The sequence below is a fragment of the Pelodiscus sinensis genome, chromosome 2, assembly GCF_049634645.1.
Source record: "Pelodiscus sinensis isolate JC-2024 chromosome 2, ASM4963464v1, whole genome shotgun sequence".
NCBI lineage: Eukaryota > Metazoa > Chordata > Testudines > Trionychidae > Pelodiscus > Pelodiscus sinensis.
In genome coordinates this window covers 132,548,095-132,568,050 of record NC_134712.1, presented here as the reverse complement: position 1 = coordinate 132,568,050, position 19,956 = coordinate 132,548,095, and the positions used below count along the sequence as shown (strand labels likewise).

Sequence of the window (19,956 nt, the reverse complement as noted above, 5' to 3'; positions counted from 1 at the left end):
TTACAAACACAGCACAAGCTCTCCAGCGCAATGTTACCTAGTTTAGCTGAGAAAACTGCTGGTCTCACTCAGTGTAAATAGCAAATCAGAAAGGGGGTTAATTTTTAGCAAAGCACTAATAATCTATCGGTACAATTTTAGCAACTTCATTATGAACATTAATACCCCATTCAGGCTTCCTTATTATATATTTAAAGCATTTGTCAGTGTAAATGGATTCACTACAGGTTTTTAGAAAGATTATATGGGACTTTTCTATATTTTGGAGGGGTTTTTGCACATACAAGGCAAGAAAGTTGATGTCATTTATGACAGGATTTCATGAACTCACTTCAAAAGGTGCATAATCCGCAGGAAGCTTCTCCAACATATCATCAGCCAGTCTTGTAACCACTGCCTCTCTGGTCTCACCTCCTCCACTGGAACTGTCTTTAGGTTGGATACTGAGGATGGTATCCAACACATCCTTGGCAAGCTTGCTTTGGTAAGTAATATCAGCATTGGGATGTAACCCAAATACCTCAGGAGTATCATAAGCAGGCAGGCTCTAGATGACCAAAACCAAAAAATGGTAATTGGAGGTAAAATTCACAAACACTAACTGTAAAAAAGCTAGTAGAATAAAAGCAGTTATTATCCAATAACATAAAAAAACCTTATTTTCCTAATCTTGTTATCCTTGTCATTAGTAGTCTTCAGTGATTAGAACCCAGGGCTTCCTAAAACTTAACACTGATGCACAAACACTGCTTTCTAATACCACTTTGTATGCAACTTCCCCGATTGTAGTAGTCTTTTTCCACTTCAGTAATATTTCCTATAAGGTAGTGCCAGGAGCGTGGATACCTATTCTCTATTTCCCCTTTGATAATCATTTCTCTAGATGATACTCCTCTCAAAAGAGTTAAAAAGAAAAATACTGGCACAGCATTATAACCCCTTCACTAGCAGATGCTTAGGCAAGTATGGAGACAGAAGAAAGATCAGTTTAAAAGACTGAAGCTAAAGCAAGATGCTGAAAGGTAGAAACAACTTGGGTGAATGTTTATTAGTACTGTTTTCATTTGGTAAGAGCTTGGTAGTGTACAAACCTGTATGTACTGAAGGTACTGATCCACTGTGGTGCATTTGGGTATGTTGTACCCTTTGTAAAAGCAAAAGTCTTGACTGAACATGTTTTCACTGAACCAGACCTTAGCAAATGTGTTCAGCAGTCTTTTGTCATAGTCATCAGTCACTCGACCTCCATACTGGATCTCACCTACCATATAGCGAACAGTATTCCAGGAGACACCCTAAAACAAAAAACAAATATTAATTATGGGTCAACCTCCCTGATACTCTCCTCACAGATGTACATAAACAGCTTGCCATCCAGCCCATTCCCCAAAATTGGGGTGGGCATGGATCATGTTTTATGTGAAGAGCTGATTTAGGAAGATACGGTCAAAAAGCAAAAGCTAATTCCATTAAATCATACATAATTGAACTATATTATTAAAATATTTGTTATAAAACAGATCATTCTGAAATACAAAAACCAACTTTTAGCCAATTAACACTATTTAATAATAAAAAGAAACTCGACCTTCAAAAGAGACTCAAAAGAGTTTTTAATCTGCTTAGTATTCTGGCAAATAAACCATTAGAAATCTTTTAACTCTTTAAGTATGTAGAAAATAAGGAAAAAATAAGTTAAAGCATTGGCTATGTAAAGTATTAAATAAGGCTTTCACTTTAACAACATCCTTTGGTTTCTCTAACTACAGAAAGTTTTTAAAAGTTTTTATAAAAAATTTTAACAAATTTCTTTCTTTGATAGTCCTTTGGAAGGTATAAAAGATAGAAATAATTGTCCTGTTTGGGGGAAAGGGAAGTTACTTAAGATAGCATGGATCTCTTATTGCTGCTGCTTCTGCTGTTCAAGTCTAATTTTTTTTCTTGAATACAAAACAAGACACACACATGCAAAAGGGAAGAAAAAAGGATAGCAAAATAATGGTAGCTTCTGCTTTTGGTGCTAACTCTCACTTTGAATCTCACTGCTGGAAAAGCATAGGCCCGGCACTTGGTCTTATCAGCCATTCCAAGACCTGGCATCAGGTTGCTGTGGGCATTGTTTTTAGTTGCCCTTCTGGTCACAAGTTTGCAGCAATGTTGTAAAGTCTTGGTCAGCTAAGTCAGAGTCTGTTTACACAGAAGGCAAAAGGAGAGAAATAAGCAGAAGTAAGGTGGGCAAAGAAAAGGACACATTGGGAGGCCATGAGACACTTTCACATCCCCAGAGGTGTCGCTGGGTCCTCCCACTCTGTTTCTGTCTGGTCAGGACATCCCAGGATTGGGACAACAAAAGCCTAACAATGCCATGGTGGATTCTCAGGTTTCAAGAAATGAAGGGGATGACGCCATAATGATAATGCTTGCTGTGATGTTTCACCCCCACATTTTTATGGAAATATGTTTTTAATATGAATATATATAACTCTAATATGCTTTACGTAAAACAAAGCAAGTAACCCTTCAAGAGCCTGTAATCCTCTGAATGTGTATATTCTATTTGTGTACATATATCATTCTTGTAAGTGAAGTTAGAAATATAAAGTATAAACCTGTTTTATCAATTCTAGATCTTCTAGTGAAAGCCATCAGTGGTACGTAAGAAACGTAATGGTCCAGGACTCAAGACAATGAGCAGTAAATAGTTTTGGTTTTTCTACAAGTCTAAATGGCTCTATAAAGACGTGTGACCCTGCCATGTGGGGCTGGAATCCATCTTGAATTTTTTTTCCACCAGGGAGAGGAAGAAGAATGGAACAACGGATAACAGCCCTGGGGAAATTCTATTTAAGGTGTGGGAAGAAAAGAATGATTGGTCTTCAGCTGGTTTTTTAAACTGCTTCCCCACCCTAGGAGGATACATAATTACACCCGGAAAAAAAAGAACTGTAACAAGAGGGGTGGACAATCACTGTTGGGCCCAGGTCAAAAAAAAGGTCAGCTCTGGCTTGTGAAGAACTGTACCTGAAATAAGAACTAGGGTGAGAATTATGACCTCCAATCATCTCTTTTAGGGCATGCCTACACTAGGAAATTTCAAAATAACAACTCTCAGAAATAACTGTTTCAAAATAGCATATCCATACTACAGGGAAGCTTCAAAATTAATCCCTTAGTGTGGATGTGCTACCTCGACTTAGGAGCCTTAAGAAGCACTCGTGAGTAATTCCTTTGAATCACTCTGGGAAGTGGTTATTTCAAAACAGCGGCGCTGAAGCGCCCACACTATCACTATTTCGAAATAGCTATTTGAAAGTAAGTGTTATTGCTTGTGGGAAGCAGGAGTTATTTAAAAAAAAAAACAGCCCGTTATTTTGAAATAACGGGCTTGGCAGTGTGGATGCCCAACTTGTTATTTCGTAATGGGGGGGGGGGTATTTCAAAATAATACCCTAGTGTAGACCAGGGCTCAGTGTATTAGGCTTAGCTGATGTGTTTTGTTTATTTTTGTTTAGTAATTTTAATTGCTTTAATCTGTCTGTTTTCATACATAAATCCTGCTTTTTTATACTTAATAAAACACTTGTTTATTATCAAACTCAGTGTAAATAATTGTCACCTAGTGGGTTTCAACAGCTGTGCATATTAAGAATGTTAAGTATCATGTAACAGACTATTCGAATAGCCGACGCGGTGTTTCAAAGTGGCAGCATCACATGGAGGACTCCAGGCTTCGTGCAGTGCTGCCGCTTTGAAGTACTCCCATCTTCTGCCCCCCTTGCTGCCTCTATCTGATAGACACAGCAAGGGGGAAGAAGCGACTAGTCGACTATCCTGTCAACTATCCAATAAGTATTTGTTTATCAGATAGTCAACTAGTCCTTAACATCCTTAGTGCATATCTCTCTTGCACGGATAAAGAGAGGGAACTCTATGAGTTTTCTCTGTGTGTAAAATTTTTATCCTGTGTGTCAAGGCTGTTCCCCACTCTGGCATGATGAATGCAGATGTTGGAGGCCTGCAAGAGCACTCCAAAACCTTGCCTCTACAGGCTCTGGTACAAAAACTTTCCCCCAAAATCCTAATACCCAGATTTAAGGGAATCTGCTGCAACCAACAAGTGCTTCTGAACCCACAACCAGGGGTGGACACTCGAAACCAAGCCCAGGGATACCCCCAAGCTCTTTTTCCCCAAAAGAGTTTGAAAAAGAAAAGAGAAAAACAAGCCGCAGACTCTGGTAGCTGACCCCTCAGTCAGGCATGCAGATACACACAGACAGACCTTCCAGGACACAAAGAGCAACCGATACCAGTTAATAAGGAAAAAGAAACAATAGTTTATTATCAAAACAAAACTACAGTTGCAAGCATTGTAAATTGGCTAGATGAAAAGAGCCACCATTGATATAGATACTCAGGGAGAGTCCCTGGGCTGAAGACTTAGTTACAAAAGAGAAAAAAAAACACTTAGCAAGCTCAGACATTGTTTCCACATCCCCAAACAAGGAAAACAACAAACTCTGGTGGACTATCTAAACTTTCCCTACTTACACATTTTAAAGAAGTCTGTGCTTGGAGACAGAGGTGTCTCCCATCTCCCTCCACAGTTGAGAGAAACTGCTCTGAATCTCAAACAAAGGAGAGAGAGAGAGAAAACCCCTCTTTTTTAGTTTGAAATTCCTACCTGCATTGTTATTGGCTGACCACCGATACCATGCTAGGTACAGAGTTAACCCCTTAGTCACCAGTTGCTGGTCAGCACTCCTGCTTATGACAGAGTAAAATGGATTTATTTGGGGGTTTGGGTCTATTTGGGGTTTGCTCCTGGATGCTGACAAGTCCCTGTAACTGAGCCCTCCCACAGCTGAGCTGTTACCACTGTCTGTGTTACTTCATTGGGAGGGCTGTTTTTACAACTCTGTGCCTTTGTTGGGGGAGAATGGAGCATCTGACCCAGCAGAACAGAGTGGTGGAGTACCCCAGAGAGCAGGTAGGTGGGATCAGTGGGTCAGAAATTGGGTGACAGTCTCCAGGGTAACTCTGTGATTCAACCCATCACATCTGCTCCTTCATATTTGCCAGTCTTTCAGTTAGCCAGAGTCTGCCAATTTCCTGAAAAGTGTTTTGAGAACTCCAAAAGGAGAGTGCCAGGTGGAATAGTCCTTCCCCTCATTATTTTGTCCACCAATTACATCTGTTTAGAGTTGCTGATTGGTCATCCCACACTTTCCTTCATTAGCAAATATGATCTCAACACAATCCTTGGGTTATATCAGAAAGCCTTTTAGATTGGAGTAATTCAGTCTGTTTCCCCTGTGCACTTATTGCCGTCTTCGCCCCCCTTGCCTCCACAACATTTATTGTTACGGATTATTTTAACATTTTATGCATTGCTAGCCATTTTCCACAGCTTGCTCACTACTGGAATAAGGCTACTAGTCCCCAAATATTGTTTCAGTTTACAGCTTCCATTTCTTACCTAATTATATATTTTGGACTAATAAAAATACAACCCCCACAATCATAACTAGAAAACATAAGCATGGTTAAAAACCCGATTTAAAAAGATATCCCCACTAAGTAGTTGCATTTCTATTTCAATATACATAGATACATTTTCACTCCTGGGGCAACTTATATCTAGAGTTAAATGAACAATTTTTTTTAAATGTCACATTAATTCCTGCTTGTATTTTCAGTTGTTTGGAACAATCCATAATACCCCAGCTACCCAAATACTGAATATTCTTATGTATTTTCCATGAAACTCTATTAAGTACCTTCTTGATATCCAAGTCATCTAAATGATTCTGGATGAACTGCACAGTGGCATTGAAGTCAGCCTGGTTAAACTCATAGGGGATGTTCCAACCTAGTGCTCCAAACTTGCGTCTTTCTTGAACCGTGGAGTGCAAGAAACCAACAGCGTATAACAGTGGTTTCCATTGGACCATGTTACTGACATCCAGGAGATCCTGGTTCAAACCTGTTGGAAAAAAAGTGGACATCACTAGCCATGAACTTTCAATACTTTACTTTCAATATGATCCATTACTAAAATACCACTCGTGGTGGTACTTAGCTTGGAATCTCTCCGGAAATGCATTTATTACTTCCCAAAGCACTCCAGTCTGCGCAAGGGTGTTAATTATTAAATGCCATATTAAAAAGCATTTTAACAAGGTATTGGGGATTATAATTTGTGGGGAAAACATTCCTGTGTTTATATCAGATGACTTCAGACAAAACTTTCAGCAGCTCTCCAGTTTCTCTCAATTTTTTTTTAATCATCTAGCTTAATTTTATGGATAAATTGTGCCCTAGAATCCATATGCACAGCTCTTGTTATGAGCTTCAACAGAGAACGTTTACAGGTAGTGTCCAAAATTTCATCCTGATTCTACCAATAACTGCAACGCGATCACATGATAACATAATTGGGGATCAAAGGAAAGTTGTATTTAATTGAGGACTGCTACAAATTATATTTTATTCCCTGTTGATTTTTTTCACTCACCAGCATAGGTTCTCTTCAGACCAGCTTTGAGCCCCTGTGGAGGTTCATTGGTGAATTTAATGGACATCTGAAGAAGGGTAATGGGGAACTGATGGTGAACCTCAGTAGTCATCCACAAGCGAAAGTTCTCATGGACAGTCTCAGTTTCTATAATAGTGTCCATCAGCTCATCCAAAAATTCAAGACCTAGGTGGCAATTCTGAAGAAGTGCCCATCCTCCCTAGTGCAATCAAAGAGAACAGGATATGATGTGCATTTGAGTAGTATTTAAATTTATTTGCAGATTGAAAACATTAACATTTCATTTATCAATAAATTAGAAATATGAATTTTTTTTAACTTACAGCATGGTAATTAACTGTATCCAACAACTCTTGTGCTGCAAGGTGAGAAGAGTTTAAATAGTATATTCCTACACTTTCCAATTTTAAGCTTGTCAACTTTGCACCAAGTCCTAACCAACTCAAACTAGTGCCTTTCAGAACTTTATATTTTCCTGTGTAAAATTGAATATCTAACAGCCAGTTCGCATGCTAATTGTACAACTGACAAAGTACATTCTGTCTGTAAGAAAATGCTAATGACAACCCAGATTGTATGACAAGAATGGTGAGTTTACCACTTGCAAAACAAGGGTACTTAATCCTCCATCCCGTATCCTTGATTCTCAACTTTGATTATTATGATTTCTGACTTCTGATTTCTCAATGGATCTTTGGAACCTGAGGACCTCCTAGAAGTAGAGGTTGTGTTTTCCTTTCACTACAATGAATAGTTGGGCTAGAAGTGAGTTCAGAAATACATGCCATGACATGCTAAAGCCTCTTACATGGTAACCAGCACACATACCACACACAAAGTGATAAACGTATCCTAGTGAACTAGTGACCTGATCAATCCAGCAAGCTGGGGACACTAAGAAGGGATTAAAACAAAAGAAACTGAGTGTGACCATAGCTCTTCCCACACATACACCTTCTGGATTTGCAAAACCTATGTTTCTTCTTGTTCTGCTTGTAAAACATCTGCTAAATGAGGATTAATTACATGAGACACTCAAGCAGGAGCAACAGGAGAACATACACCTGACTAAAAAGCTAATAGGGCTCAATAATGTCAGACCATTAGGTAGAGCGGCATCAGCACCAGATGGATCAATTGTGTGAAAAGAGAGAACACCTTATTTCTTTTCATCTACAGGAATTTTTATCCTCCACACTCCTCCAGTTTTTCTTCTTCTTCAGGGAAAATGGAACCTTCCACCCATTTTGGATCTGGAGAAAGGTTCAGTGAAGGGCAACAAAAGATGACCAAGGATTCGGAATAGCTTCCATATGAGAAAGGATTAAAACAAATAGGGCTGTTTATCTTGGCAAAGAAATGACTAAGGGGGGATATAGTTGAGATCTAAACAATCATAAATGGTGTAGGGAAAAGTGCATAGAAAAAGTGTTCCCATAATACAAAAACCAGGGGCTATCCAATAAAATTAACAGGCAATTGGCTTAACACAAGTCACTACTGTGACCCAGTACGGTAATTCTTATGTGTTTGCTTTTCCACAGAAAATCACAAATATAAAAAGTGCTCTTTGTAAGAGACATGACATTTGGAAGCTCTGTCAATATTTAAGCTCTGTCAATATTTGTCAAAAATATAGTAAAACAAATGTAAAAGCATTCTATGAAATGCCACTATACTAGTAATGAGTAATCATTAAGTCATATAATGATGTTAGCATATCATAATCAGCTAATAAAGTCTCATTCATCACAAGCATTTCTGATTGATTGACTATTTGATGTGAAGGACCGTTTGATTTGGATTTTATCATAAACACTTTTGCCCTTAGTCTACCTTTATAGGAGGCAGGTCTATTGTTTAGGAATTCAAATTACTTTTAAAAACAATTAGATATACATATGCCAATTGTCTATCAGAATGTTCTATTCAGGATTATAACACATTACACATTGTAACCACATACTGGCAAGACAAAAATAATTTATGCTCGACCTTACATGTGCCATGGTCTGGTGTAAAAGTTTACGAGCATGGACTTCTTGTCCCTGACCCATGGAAACATATCGTGTCTCTGTCTTCAATCTTTTCCCCAGAGCAATGATTGAGTCAGTAGGATCCGAACCCATGGAAAGAAAGCAGATGAGAGGTGTACGTGGATCTGACTCTTCCCATGTCTTCTCCAAGTCCAAGATAACTCCTTCTGCATATTTTTCACCCATGGTTTCTATGATATACTTCCTAGCCTATATAAAAAGTACAACCACATCTATTAAATGAGGCTGCAAATTACACAAACTAATCACCAAATTTAACACTGCACTTAATCCTATAAAACAGTATCCGTAATACAGTCACTATAAAACCATCATGTGCATCGTTGACAAGATGAGGTTTCAGAAAATGCTATTGAAAACCAAACTGATTATAGCCCTTTTTTGTGAAAACATAGTGAATGGTAAAATCTTACCATTAAGCTGAAGAAACAAAAATACACTTGATCGAATTCCTGAATCATGGACCCAAGTGATGCTGGGTAAAGGTGCTAGTATTGTATATTTCATACACTACTTTTGAACTTAATTAAGTAGTTCCTACAGGAAGTTATTAAATCTGAAGGAACAGACAAATTATGCTGGCATATTAAGGTACCTGAGCTATGGTTCTATCAGGACACCAGGATCTAATAAGGAGGAGACGTCTGAAGCAATCCAAAGACTGATCATAGCCACTGGGAACAAGTTCTTCTTCTGGATTCTCCTTATCAAACCAGATTTTCCACTGTTTCTCTGCTCTTGAAATCTGTACACATAGGGCAGAGAACTGCATGTCACAATACAGAAGGAATCATATTACAACAACCCACAAATTCCAAAACATCCAGTGAAGGTCAGACATCAGAGGCATACACGTTTTATTTATTAATCTTTGTTTTTATAGGGTGTAACAGACTCAGACAAGTTGGCTATAGTGGTCTGATAGAAGGCAGATATACTGGCTACTGATGACACATTTACACAGCAGGGCTAAAGCCAAAATAAGCTACGCAACATGAGCTACATCAATTGTGTAGCTTAAGTCGAAATAGCTTATTACGGCTTTTGGCACAATCTACACAGCAGAAAGTCTGAGAAAGAGAGCACTTCTCCGACTTCCCTTATTCCTCATAAAATGAGAGTTACAGGAGTCAGAGTAAGAAATCCTCCAGCTCGACATTATTTTGACATTATGTCAAAATAACTGCTTTTAGTGTAGACATGGACTATGTTATTTCAGAATAACTGATGTTATTCTGACATAATGCTGCTGTTTAGACATAGCCTGAGTGAAGAGTTTTTGTTTCATGAGGGTCCATCTATGCTGCACCTGGAGTGCAAAATAAGCTATGCAATATGAGCTATACAATTTGCGTAACTTATTTTGAATTAATTTTGAAATAACTTATATCGAAATTTGGCGCTGTCTACACAGCACTTATTTTGAAATAAATTATTTCAAAACATCCCTTACTCCTCATGGAATGAGGTTTACAGGGATGTCGGAATAGCGAGCTGTTATATTTCAAAATAAAGGGCACACTCTTTATCAAAAAGACGTGAAAAAGCGCTTTAGTGTAGATGTATCCCAAGTGACCAGGGCAGAGGCTGCTGCAGCGCAACTGCACCTGGAGCCAATTAAGAGCATGCCTGGAACAAGAGAGAGAGAAAAGCTAATCCAAACACCTGCAGCCCTTTAGTGACCTTATGCGGCTAGGTTAAAAGTCTTCCCTTCAGAGCGGGCACGGGAGCTAAGGAATGGGAGTGAGAAGGTGGATTCTGGAAGAGCAGGAAGGACATGGTCAGGTACCAGGAAGAAGGTGCTGGGAGGGGTTGTCTGGAAAAGTGGCTGAAGAAAAGGCTGCAATGCTGGTAGTAGAAGAAACACTGCCTGTTGCTACTGCCTTAGGGTTCCTGGGCTGGAGCCCAGAGTGGTGTATGGGCCCGGGTTTCTCCCCACCCTCTCCACACCACTGCAGAGGCTACCCCGAAGAGAGAAGATTGGGACAAAGGAAGGGTTTCACCCCAAACCCATTGACAGGCCTATGATGAGAAGGGCTCAGTAGGCTGCCACCCTTGTTTCTAGTAAAGGGTGAGAGACTACGTGAAAGGTCACAGCAAGCCACTGAGGCAAGCACAAGACACCCTTCCCCCTCATGGCAAAACCAGAGCTCTGCCACAAGAATTACTGTGGCTATTAGTTGAAACAAATTTTTAGATTGAGTACAAAACCAGGACTATGCATTGATGCCCTCAACCAAACTACTACATCAAATACTCACTAGTAAGTGATGGGAACAGCAGTCAAAATCTACGGATGCATCTAGGGATGCAGGAAAGCTTGCATCCCTATGGGAACAGAGTTAATGTTGTATTAATGATGAGAGTTGGGAAAATGTTAAGCTGTCTATGTGTTTATTGATGAAGGACAGAAGCTATATATTATTAAGTGGTCTTTCTTCATTTACTTGTTTTCCTGAGTTCGTTTATAGGTGTTTTTGTGTAATAGCCTTCATTGTTTGGACCCTAATTTTGTATATTAATTTAATTCCAATTTTCACAGATGATTATAGACATGATCAATGATCAAGAGTTGCCTCTTAATTTATAGAGTTCTTTGTAGATACTGTTACTTACCTGGTCCAGAACATCTGAGAATTGTCTAAGTTTACTGAGTTCTACCAGGTTCAACCAAGTCATATCAAGAATCCATTTAGATGGTTTAGGAGGACAAGCTTTAAGGTCCAGAGAAGCACCACCTGTGAGGAGTAAAGCTATCATTAGAGCCTTTTCTAAAAATAACAATTTTCCAAATAAGCAATATTTTGATCAATATAATCTAAATATTGAGACCATATTCTACATGCATTTCTATAATAGATGAAAACTCTGACAATTTTTTTAAAATGTCTGTTCTCAATTCAGTTTCCTCAGAAAACCTTTCAATTTGTATGAACAAATTTTGGGAATTCAAAACATGAGGCATTTCAACCAAATCTAGTTGTTGTTTTTATACACACACTTCTGAAAAAAAGATGTTTGAACATGCAAGACCCCTGCCAAAATTGAAACCTTGCTTCACTGAAGTGCAAATCTTAATTTACACAAGTTTTTGGGGTTTTTTGTTTGTTTGTTTTTAAAGCTGCCCTTTAATTTTTTCTTTTTTCATTTGCATTAAACTAATACTGAAAAAACTATATTATTCAAAGCTCAATTATCCAAACATCATTTTTCTCTCCTAAAGGTCACTTTCAAGCTAGATTAGGATGGAGGAAGAGGATCTACATGTGTCACTGAAGAGAAATGGGCAATGAAAAGCTATGTTGTGTTGTGTTCCCTCCCTATGGGGCATCTGGTATTGGTCACTATCGGGATACTGGGCTGGATGGACCGTTGGTCTGACCTAGTATGGCTGTTCTTATGTATATAAAAGATTTTGTACCAACTTCAGGTAGTCAGCATTTGAAAATCCAAGTATCAATTATAGTCTTTCAATGAGAATGTTCGTTGTCCATCTTGGACCACCTCATTTGTTCTCTGCTTACTAGTTTCTCTCCTGAAGATTTTTTCTAACACACCTGTGACCTAAGCCGCCTCAAACTGCCACTCCTTTAGTCAAACTGTCAACCACTCCAAAAGTCAGTTCTGCCTGGGGAGCAAGACTGAGCATAGGAACAGAGACACGTTTTTCTTTTAAACCATAAAATGTTGCATGTATTTTATTGCATTAGAAATAAGACCAGTATCTCCTTGGAAAGGGAACAGGAGTGCTTAGCTTCCCAGTGAGGCACATGGCACTTGCATGAAGATTACATCAGTAAAGTCAATATTGTTTTGTACAGGAAACATTTTTTCTTCAGAAAAGCTTTTTAAGTCACTAAGAATTGTTTTACATTTAGTTTTAATTTCACTATCCCATGTACCCTCTGCATTTGCTGAGAAGCCAAGAGTCCGTTAGTGTCCACACCTTTTTTTTCCAAATTGTTTTACCCCAAAACACACACATACTGAATAGTAGATAGACTACCTACTTCAAAGTCATCTGGAATCATGCTATGAGATTGCTTGTTCACATCTTATCACCTCTTTAATTTCCAACAATTACATACTCGGAGTTCAATATTATTTCCATAAGATATCAGTACAGTGTATTACTGTATCACTAAATGAGCTGTATAGTGTGCATTCTTTAACTCTTCTGATTTTTCAGAAGCAGTAACACTTGACAGGCTGAAAAGCCATACCTATATAAGAGTGGCTCATAGATATTGCATAACAATGTATTTGCACACTTTCTAATTATACAGTTTTTCTGACCTTTAATAAGTGTCAGGAATTCTTCATGCTTCACTCTGTTTCTCTGCATGTCTATTTTCAAGGTAAGAAGTAAGGTGAACAGGAATTTGTGCACCTCATAAAGTCCCCTGGCAGCATACTTATATATTTCATAGGTCATATGCTCAATTATATTAGTTATTCTTTTACTCATAATTGGGCTCTTGATAGACCTGTTCAAAAGGAAAATCTGGTTCAGTACCGTTATTGTTTAAGTTTATAGGAAGGCTTTTCTGTTAAAAGAGCAGGACAAGTATGCAGCAAGTTCTAGATCATCATTCTGAACATCTCAAAAACGAACAGATTACAAAGACATATTGCCAGACAGCAGAATACTAAAACAGACTCTACAACTTAAGCAATTTATCAGACTGCTTATCTCCAATTAGATCCATTTGTTTTGGAAAGACTTATTTTATAAAGAACTAAAAACCTGCTCATATCAGGGTCAACAAACAAAGCTTAGGAAGCACTAGTAAGCAATTACATTCTCTAGTTCTATGTTTCCATGTGGGATGCATAATTAAATAGAAGTGGGAAAGCCCCATTTTCAAGGGTTGCTGTGGTTTAGCTTATTAGTCTTTTTCTCCTGGAAAAAAGTCAGCTGATCTTTCAGTAATGTTATTTACCTGGCTAGAGAGAGGTCAAATAGTCCCAAAAACTGTCGAAGTGAAGTCTGATACATCACATTGACCATACTCATCTCAGTTATAAGGAAATATAAGATGCTCCCCCTTGTTGCAACTGAAAGATGAAGAAAAAAGCTGTGTTTAAAGCAGAAAATGCAGAACAAAAAATGCAGTTCTCTAAACTGAGTGCATCAAGTGTAATACTGTTAATGATGACAACTAACACACTTTTAGTTGTATCATTCAAAAGTGGTTTAGCATGAATTCCAGTCTCATTTACAAGACGGTAAACAATTAAAAGTGTGATTTCTATAACTAATACATCTGATGCAAAACCCAGTTTCCCAATACAAGTACACTCAAAGGCTATGTCTAGACTGGCATGATTTTCCGCAAATGCTTTTAATGGAAAAGTTTTCCGTTAAAAGCATTTGCGGAAAAGAGCATCTAGATTGGCATGGATGCTTTTCCGGAAAAGCACTTTTTGCGGAAAAGCATCCATGCCAATCTAGACACTTTTTTGTGCAAAACAAATCTGAGCTGTCTACACTGGCCCTTTTGCCTGAACGGGAGCAGCATAGCATTTCCGCAAGAAGCACTGATTTCAGACAGTATGAAGTCAGTGTTCTTGTGGAAATTCAAGCGGCCAGTGTAGACAGCGGTCAAGTTTTTTCGCAAAAGTAATTGCTTTTGCGGAAAAACTTGCCAGTCTAGACGCAGCCAAAGGGTACCTAAAAGCTGCATTTGGATGCTCAAATCAGTGCTTAAATGTACAAAATCTTGTTGAATGTGATTAAACACCAATCGAGTTTCCAAATGCACTTCTTAGATGTCCTATTATTCTGGTCATGTGAGAATCTGGCCCATGACATTGGAACTCCTTTTCCTTTAACCAGCCAATCCGCAGTCAGGGCTTTCCAACTTTCTGAAGGAGTATAGCCATTTGGCAGGACTGGAATGTGGGCCATCTAAGCTAGGGGTCAGAGCAGGAGACAAATTGGACCAGATACAGGAGGTCTGAGTTCAAAACAGATGTATGGGTGAAGTGAGAGCCAGGCGTCGAGGGGCAAGGTGAGATCAGGTTACCAAGATACCAGACATGGGTACCAGATTATAGACAGCAATTTAGAACAAACCAGGCTGTGAAGCCATGTCTAGCATCTACTGCAAGCAGGTTCTGGAGGAGAAGCAGACAGGAGAAGAGACAACTCCTCTTCATGGCTTCCTAGGTTTTACACTGGTATTGACAGTCAGTAGTTTCTGAAGGAATGCCATTCAGGCCCTGCTTGGCAGTACTTCCTGCCGTGCCTAGTTTTGCAGTGTACTCCCTTGAATGCCCAGCTTAAGTCTTCAGCAGCAAGGAAGAGGTGCCAGAGACCCCAAACCTCCAACCCTGGAGGGTTTCACATTGTCCCCCAACTGGGAATCCTTTCAGGTTGGTGCCAGTCTAGAATTGTGAGTTTTGTGGAATTATCTCACACCAGGTCAAGGCCATAGACACAGGATTCCAAGTGCACAAATTGGGGCCATAGCTTTTCCAGTCCACCAGATAATACAGGCAGTTGCAATTCCATAGAGGATGGGATGCGTTTTGTATTCCTCATCACCTGGATTTTGGCTGGTGGAAGTGTCAGGGAAGAAATTCTCAGTGAAGGGCTTCAAAAAGAAACATGGAAAACTGGATGTAATTTGAGAGATTGGGGATGTTTCAGCTTGACAGGGGATTAATCTGCTAGCACAAGGGAAAGGGACCCAGGAACTGGTAGTTCAATTTATGGAAGATGTTTGGGAGCTAGTCAGATCTTCTATCCTACTATGACCTCCAGAGCTTATCATCACCCATGGGCTGCATGACTCTTAGTCTCTTCTAGGTGGTTCCTGAGCTCTTCCTGAATAAGATGGATCTGTTGCACCTATTTGGTGGCAGTGGGGTTCAGGGAAGCTGCTGGGTGAAAATGGGGGTGGACCCATAATTGATGATGAAACCATGTAAGCATGGTCAGAGCTGTTGTGTATGTGGCAGGAGTACCAGTTATCTTGAACCTCAAGTACTGCTCCAGTAATTGGCTCACCAGTTTGGTTTGTCCATCTATAGGATATGCAGTGGGGGTGCATAGGCCCGACATCCAATAGCCTGAATGTGTTGCGCCAGAGAAGAGACATGAACTATAAGCCTCAGCTGGAAACTACGTGGTTTGGGAATCTATAGAGCAAACTATCTTGTGCAGCAGGAGTTGAGCAGCCATCTAGCAGAAGGCAGGTGGCTGCAAGGGATGAAGTGAGGTCCCAACTGAACACAACCTGGAACTTTTTATTCCAGAACTAACAAATTCAAAAGTAAATCATAGACTACAACATTTACAAAATTGTTCAAGAGGAAGTACCTTGATGTCAGTTATCAAACCCTAAAATTTCAAAGATTTAGAATAAATTAATGCATTATTTTAAAGACATCACAGAGAACCTGTCATCTTGTTATTGCAGCCTTCTACATACGAATACAGGTGTCATCACATTTCATTTTTAATTATTGAGCTAATTTAGGGGCAAAGTATCAAGAAGGCATGAAGCATTTACATGAGTGCCCAAATAAGTTCAACATATTAAGACTACAGATAAGTATATGCCCTTTACACAAATCTGATCAGGCTGGCAGTCTACAGAATACCAACATTTTCTGGGTTGGAAAGTAGTATAAAACTGGACTGTTTCTTCCCAGGTCAACTTTATGGATCTGTACTTCTTGGGTATATAGGCACAGATGCAAGCCTTATAAAAGATTTTTCACTAGTAACTGGCAAGAGTTCAGCATGTGATTCACACAACATAAATTTATATATTTTTCCAACATCAGTCAATATGCTATTTGTCTTATCCATTTCATTTACAGGAAAAGTCAGCTCCCCTGTTAGGGTATGTCTATACAGCAAAGTTATTTCAAAATAACAGCCCTTATTTCTAAATAACTTTCCTAGAATCTACACAGCCAAACCGCTATTTCGAAATAAATTTGAAATAGCGGAGCACTTATTTCGAATTTGGTAAACCCCATTCTATGAGGAATAATGCCAAATTCGAAATAGCTATTTTGAAATAAGTGCTGTGTAGACCCTTATTTCGAAATAGGGGGCCTCCAGCCTTCCCAGGGTGCCCTGGTGGCCACTCCAGCCTCAACCAAGAACACTTCTCTCCCTCTCCCCCTCCCTGGAGCCCTTAAAGGGGCAGACTCTGGCCACAGTGCCTGTGCCAGCTCCAAGCCTGCCAGCCCAGAGCCAGCAGTCACTGCCCCTGACCCAGTGGCCCCAAAACATGAGCCAGCAAGCCACTGACAGCCAGCCCTCCACCGCTCCCCAGGAGCAGTCTGCCAGCTCCCAGGAGCCTGCCAGGGCCCAGAGAAGGCAGGCGCCTTCCTGGTCCAGGGTGGAGATCATGGACCTTATTCAGATGTGGGGGGGATGCCCCCAACGTCCATGAGCTCTGCACTAGACACAGAAATGCGGCCGTCTATGGCAAGATAGCTGCCAGCCTGGCCACCAAAGTCCACATGTGAACCTAGGAGCAGGTTTGCATGAAAATCACGTTGGTCCAGCGAGACCCCCCAACCCTGAGCCCTGAGCATCCCCTCCCGCTTCTTCCCCTTGCTTCCCTTCCAGCTCCCTCCTCCTAGGTTTCCCTTCCCCTCTCCCACCCTCTCTTCTCTCCTCTCCCACCTCTTTTCCCTAGTCTCACCAGAGTTTCATTCCCTCCCCCAGTTTTGAGAGTTTGTGTTCATGAAAATACGTGTATTTTATTTGACATCAGGAAGGGGGGTTAGAGAGGGGTAAGTGGAAGGACATGAGGGAGGAATGAGGCACAGGCCCCCAGTGGGTCAGACCAGGGAGGCTCTTAGTGCTCCTCAGGGTGGAAGCTCTCCCGCAGGGCCTCCTGGATACTGACAAACCCCCAATGGACCTCCCAGATGGCAGCCTACAGAAAGTTCAGCCAGGCTCGCAGCAATATGTCCAAGAGAAGCACCAGAGTGCCCAGGGGCAGCTCTGGCTCCATGTTGCAGAGTGCTGTAGTGTCCCGAGGGAGGGCAACCAGAGCACACAGAGAAAAAATGCTTTGCTTTCCCTCATTGAGGTAGACAAGCAAGCAGAGAAACCTGAGAACTGACTGTCTGGGGTGGGAGCAGTCTCTTTAAGAACAGACCTCAGATAGCCTCAGGCAGCAGCCCCACATTGTAAGTCCTGACCTGGTGCCCTGCCGGAACTGGTTCCGGCCAGCCTTAAATGCGATTCAGAGTCCACTCAGTGTGGACACGTTATTTCAAAATAGCAAAATGATATTTCAAAATGTATTTTGTGTGTAGACGCATTATTTCGAAATAAGCTATTTCAAAATAACTATTTTGAAATAAGATATTTCGAAATAACACTGTAGTGTACACATACCCTTATTTAGTATAATCCCTTTTTTCTTCATGCTCACAGCCTCATTTCTCCCACTCTATCATTGCTCTTTTTTTCATTTGCTTGTCACATTTGTCTTTCATTATTAGAGATTCCAGCTTACCAGGTCTGTACTCCTCACGGGCTGAGTTGATCTGTATTTCAGTCTCGGCAGAAATCTGCAGTTTCTGTGTCACTTCTTCAGCAGTCTTCTTGGTGTTACTCAATACAGTTATCAGACTCTCATCATCCACCAGAGAACACTGAGTGCTTGTCAGTCGATAGAGCAGGTTATCTTCTAGCTCTTTCATCTTTCTCTTGTTGGCAGTCACATCTTCCATGAGATCAGTTCTCTCTTGTTCTAGTTCCTGTTACAGCAAAAAACAATACCTGAGATTAGCAAATGTGCATCAAGAGTAAATGATTGTTCTAACTATCAATGATACTGCATGTTCTCACTGAAACTAGTTTTAATCTGGAGTAATTTTACCGGTTTCACTCAAGTTGCTTCAGATTTATATTTAATGTCTCTGAGAACAGATCTCTCCCCATGTCTGTCCCAAACTCCTGTTTCTTTAAAAAGTGTGTTGCCTAGCACTTTAAACAAGTTTATATAGTTAATAGCAATATGCATGAGATATACCATTCTGTAATCAGGAAGACTTCAGTTAGTCATCTCCCAAGAATATTCAAGTTAAATCCACTTAAATCTACTCTTTTAATACAGTAGTAGGGGATAGTGGTAAAACTAGCTACCATAAATGCACCATAAATTGGATTGGGAGATGAATGTTTTGTGATGCATCTTCTTTGCTGGATGATGAAAATGCTTTTGTTTGAAAATTTGGAAACAGTCTCTATGCCAAGATCGTTTAATGCAAATTGGCTTTCACTTCTGCAGATGTGAGTTCAAGAGATTCTGTGTCACAGGTGAGATACAAAAGGTTGTGTCTCTACACCCATCAGTCACACTCTACACAGGAAATTATGTAGCTGCCAATCTAGCAGAATCTGTAACCTTTTCTCAGTGAAAACCTGGGAGTGGAATAGAATGGAGCATTGTAAATCAGGCCTATGGTGCACTGGCAAAGCTAGGTAGAAAAACTTACATAATAGAAAAGGGCATAATGCAGGCAGCTGCTAACCAACCCAATCATTCTCTCCCTTTCATCATGTAAAATTTCCCCTTTCTAAAAAAGGAGTATCTTCAATTAGCATTACTTCTTTGAGATGTGGCAGCTGAAGCAGAAGATGCTCTGTTATTATCTTTGTCTGCCTCCATCTGTTCCCAAGATACATATGAAAGCATTTTAAGCATTTTTTCCAAAACTCATTTATCCACTTCAAAGAAGTATCAACTTGCAGAAAAATTATTAGAAACAATACAAAATGTGATATTTAAGTTATGTTATCCAGCTTTCTTTACATTCACTTAGGCTTACAAAGAAACTTATACCACCTGACTACTCTCATGCAATTAGAATAATAATTATGACCCCAAGGCCAAATACACATTCATTCCTATATTGTTTCAGCAAGAAAGAACTAGAATAATTTCTTGTCTGTTTTTGGATTCTTCTTTCTCCGCATATTCTGATTAACCAGAAAATTGCAATCAGTCCTTCTTTCCAAGCATCAGGCCTAGCAGAAGGTGTTAGGTTTATGGTTGCAAAATAATACAAACACCGCCTCATTAACAAAAGGCAACCAAAGCACAGGAGCAGTCTCAGGAGAAGGCTTGCTGAACAAGAGTCCACACAGAGAGAAGGGGATGGAGGGAGCTTGGCAATGCAAATCTCTGTCACTCTCACACACTGTGGCTGTGTCTACACTGGGCCACTTATTCCGGAAAATCAGCCGCTTTTCCGGAATAAGCTGCGAGCTGTCTACACTGGCCCTTGAATTTCCAGAAAAGCAACGACGCTCTACTGTACAAAATCAGCCGCTATTCCTGAAAAACTATTCTGCTCCCGCTCAGGCATAAGTCCTTA

At 40.0% G+C, this 19,956-nt stretch overlaps 1 protein-coding gene across 2 annotated transcripts in view; it reads right to left on the bottom strand.

Annotated features, from left to right (window-relative positions):
• The window catches only part of DNAH5 (dynein axonemal heavy chain 5), a 253,320-nt gene that overhangs the window by 31,133 nt on the left and 202,231 nt on the right, over nt 1-19,956 (bottom strand). For both annotated transcript variants that reach the window (XM_075921464.1, XM_075921465.1), the window contains 10 exons: nt 18,090-18,333; nt 13,536-13,650; nt 12,889-13,079; nt 11,209-11,330; nt 9,188-9,337; nt 8,536-8,781; nt 6,515-6,734; nt 5,778-5,983; nt 1,092-1,295; nt 332-547 (listed from right to left, as the gene is read on the bottom strand). In XM_075921464.1, coding sequence (XP_075777579.1) covers nt 332-547; nt 1,092-1,295; nt 5,778-5,983; nt 6,515-6,734; nt 8,536-8,781; nt 9,188-9,337; nt 11,209-11,330; nt 12,889-13,079; nt 13,536-13,650; nt 18,090-18,333 — 1,914 coding nt within the window. The remainder of the gene's footprint in view (nt 1-331; nt 548-1,091; nt 1,296-5,777; nt 5,984-6,514; nt 6,735-8,535; nt 8,782-9,187; nt 9,338-11,208; nt 11,331-12,888; nt 13,080-13,535; nt 13,651-18,089; nt 18,334-19,956) is intronic.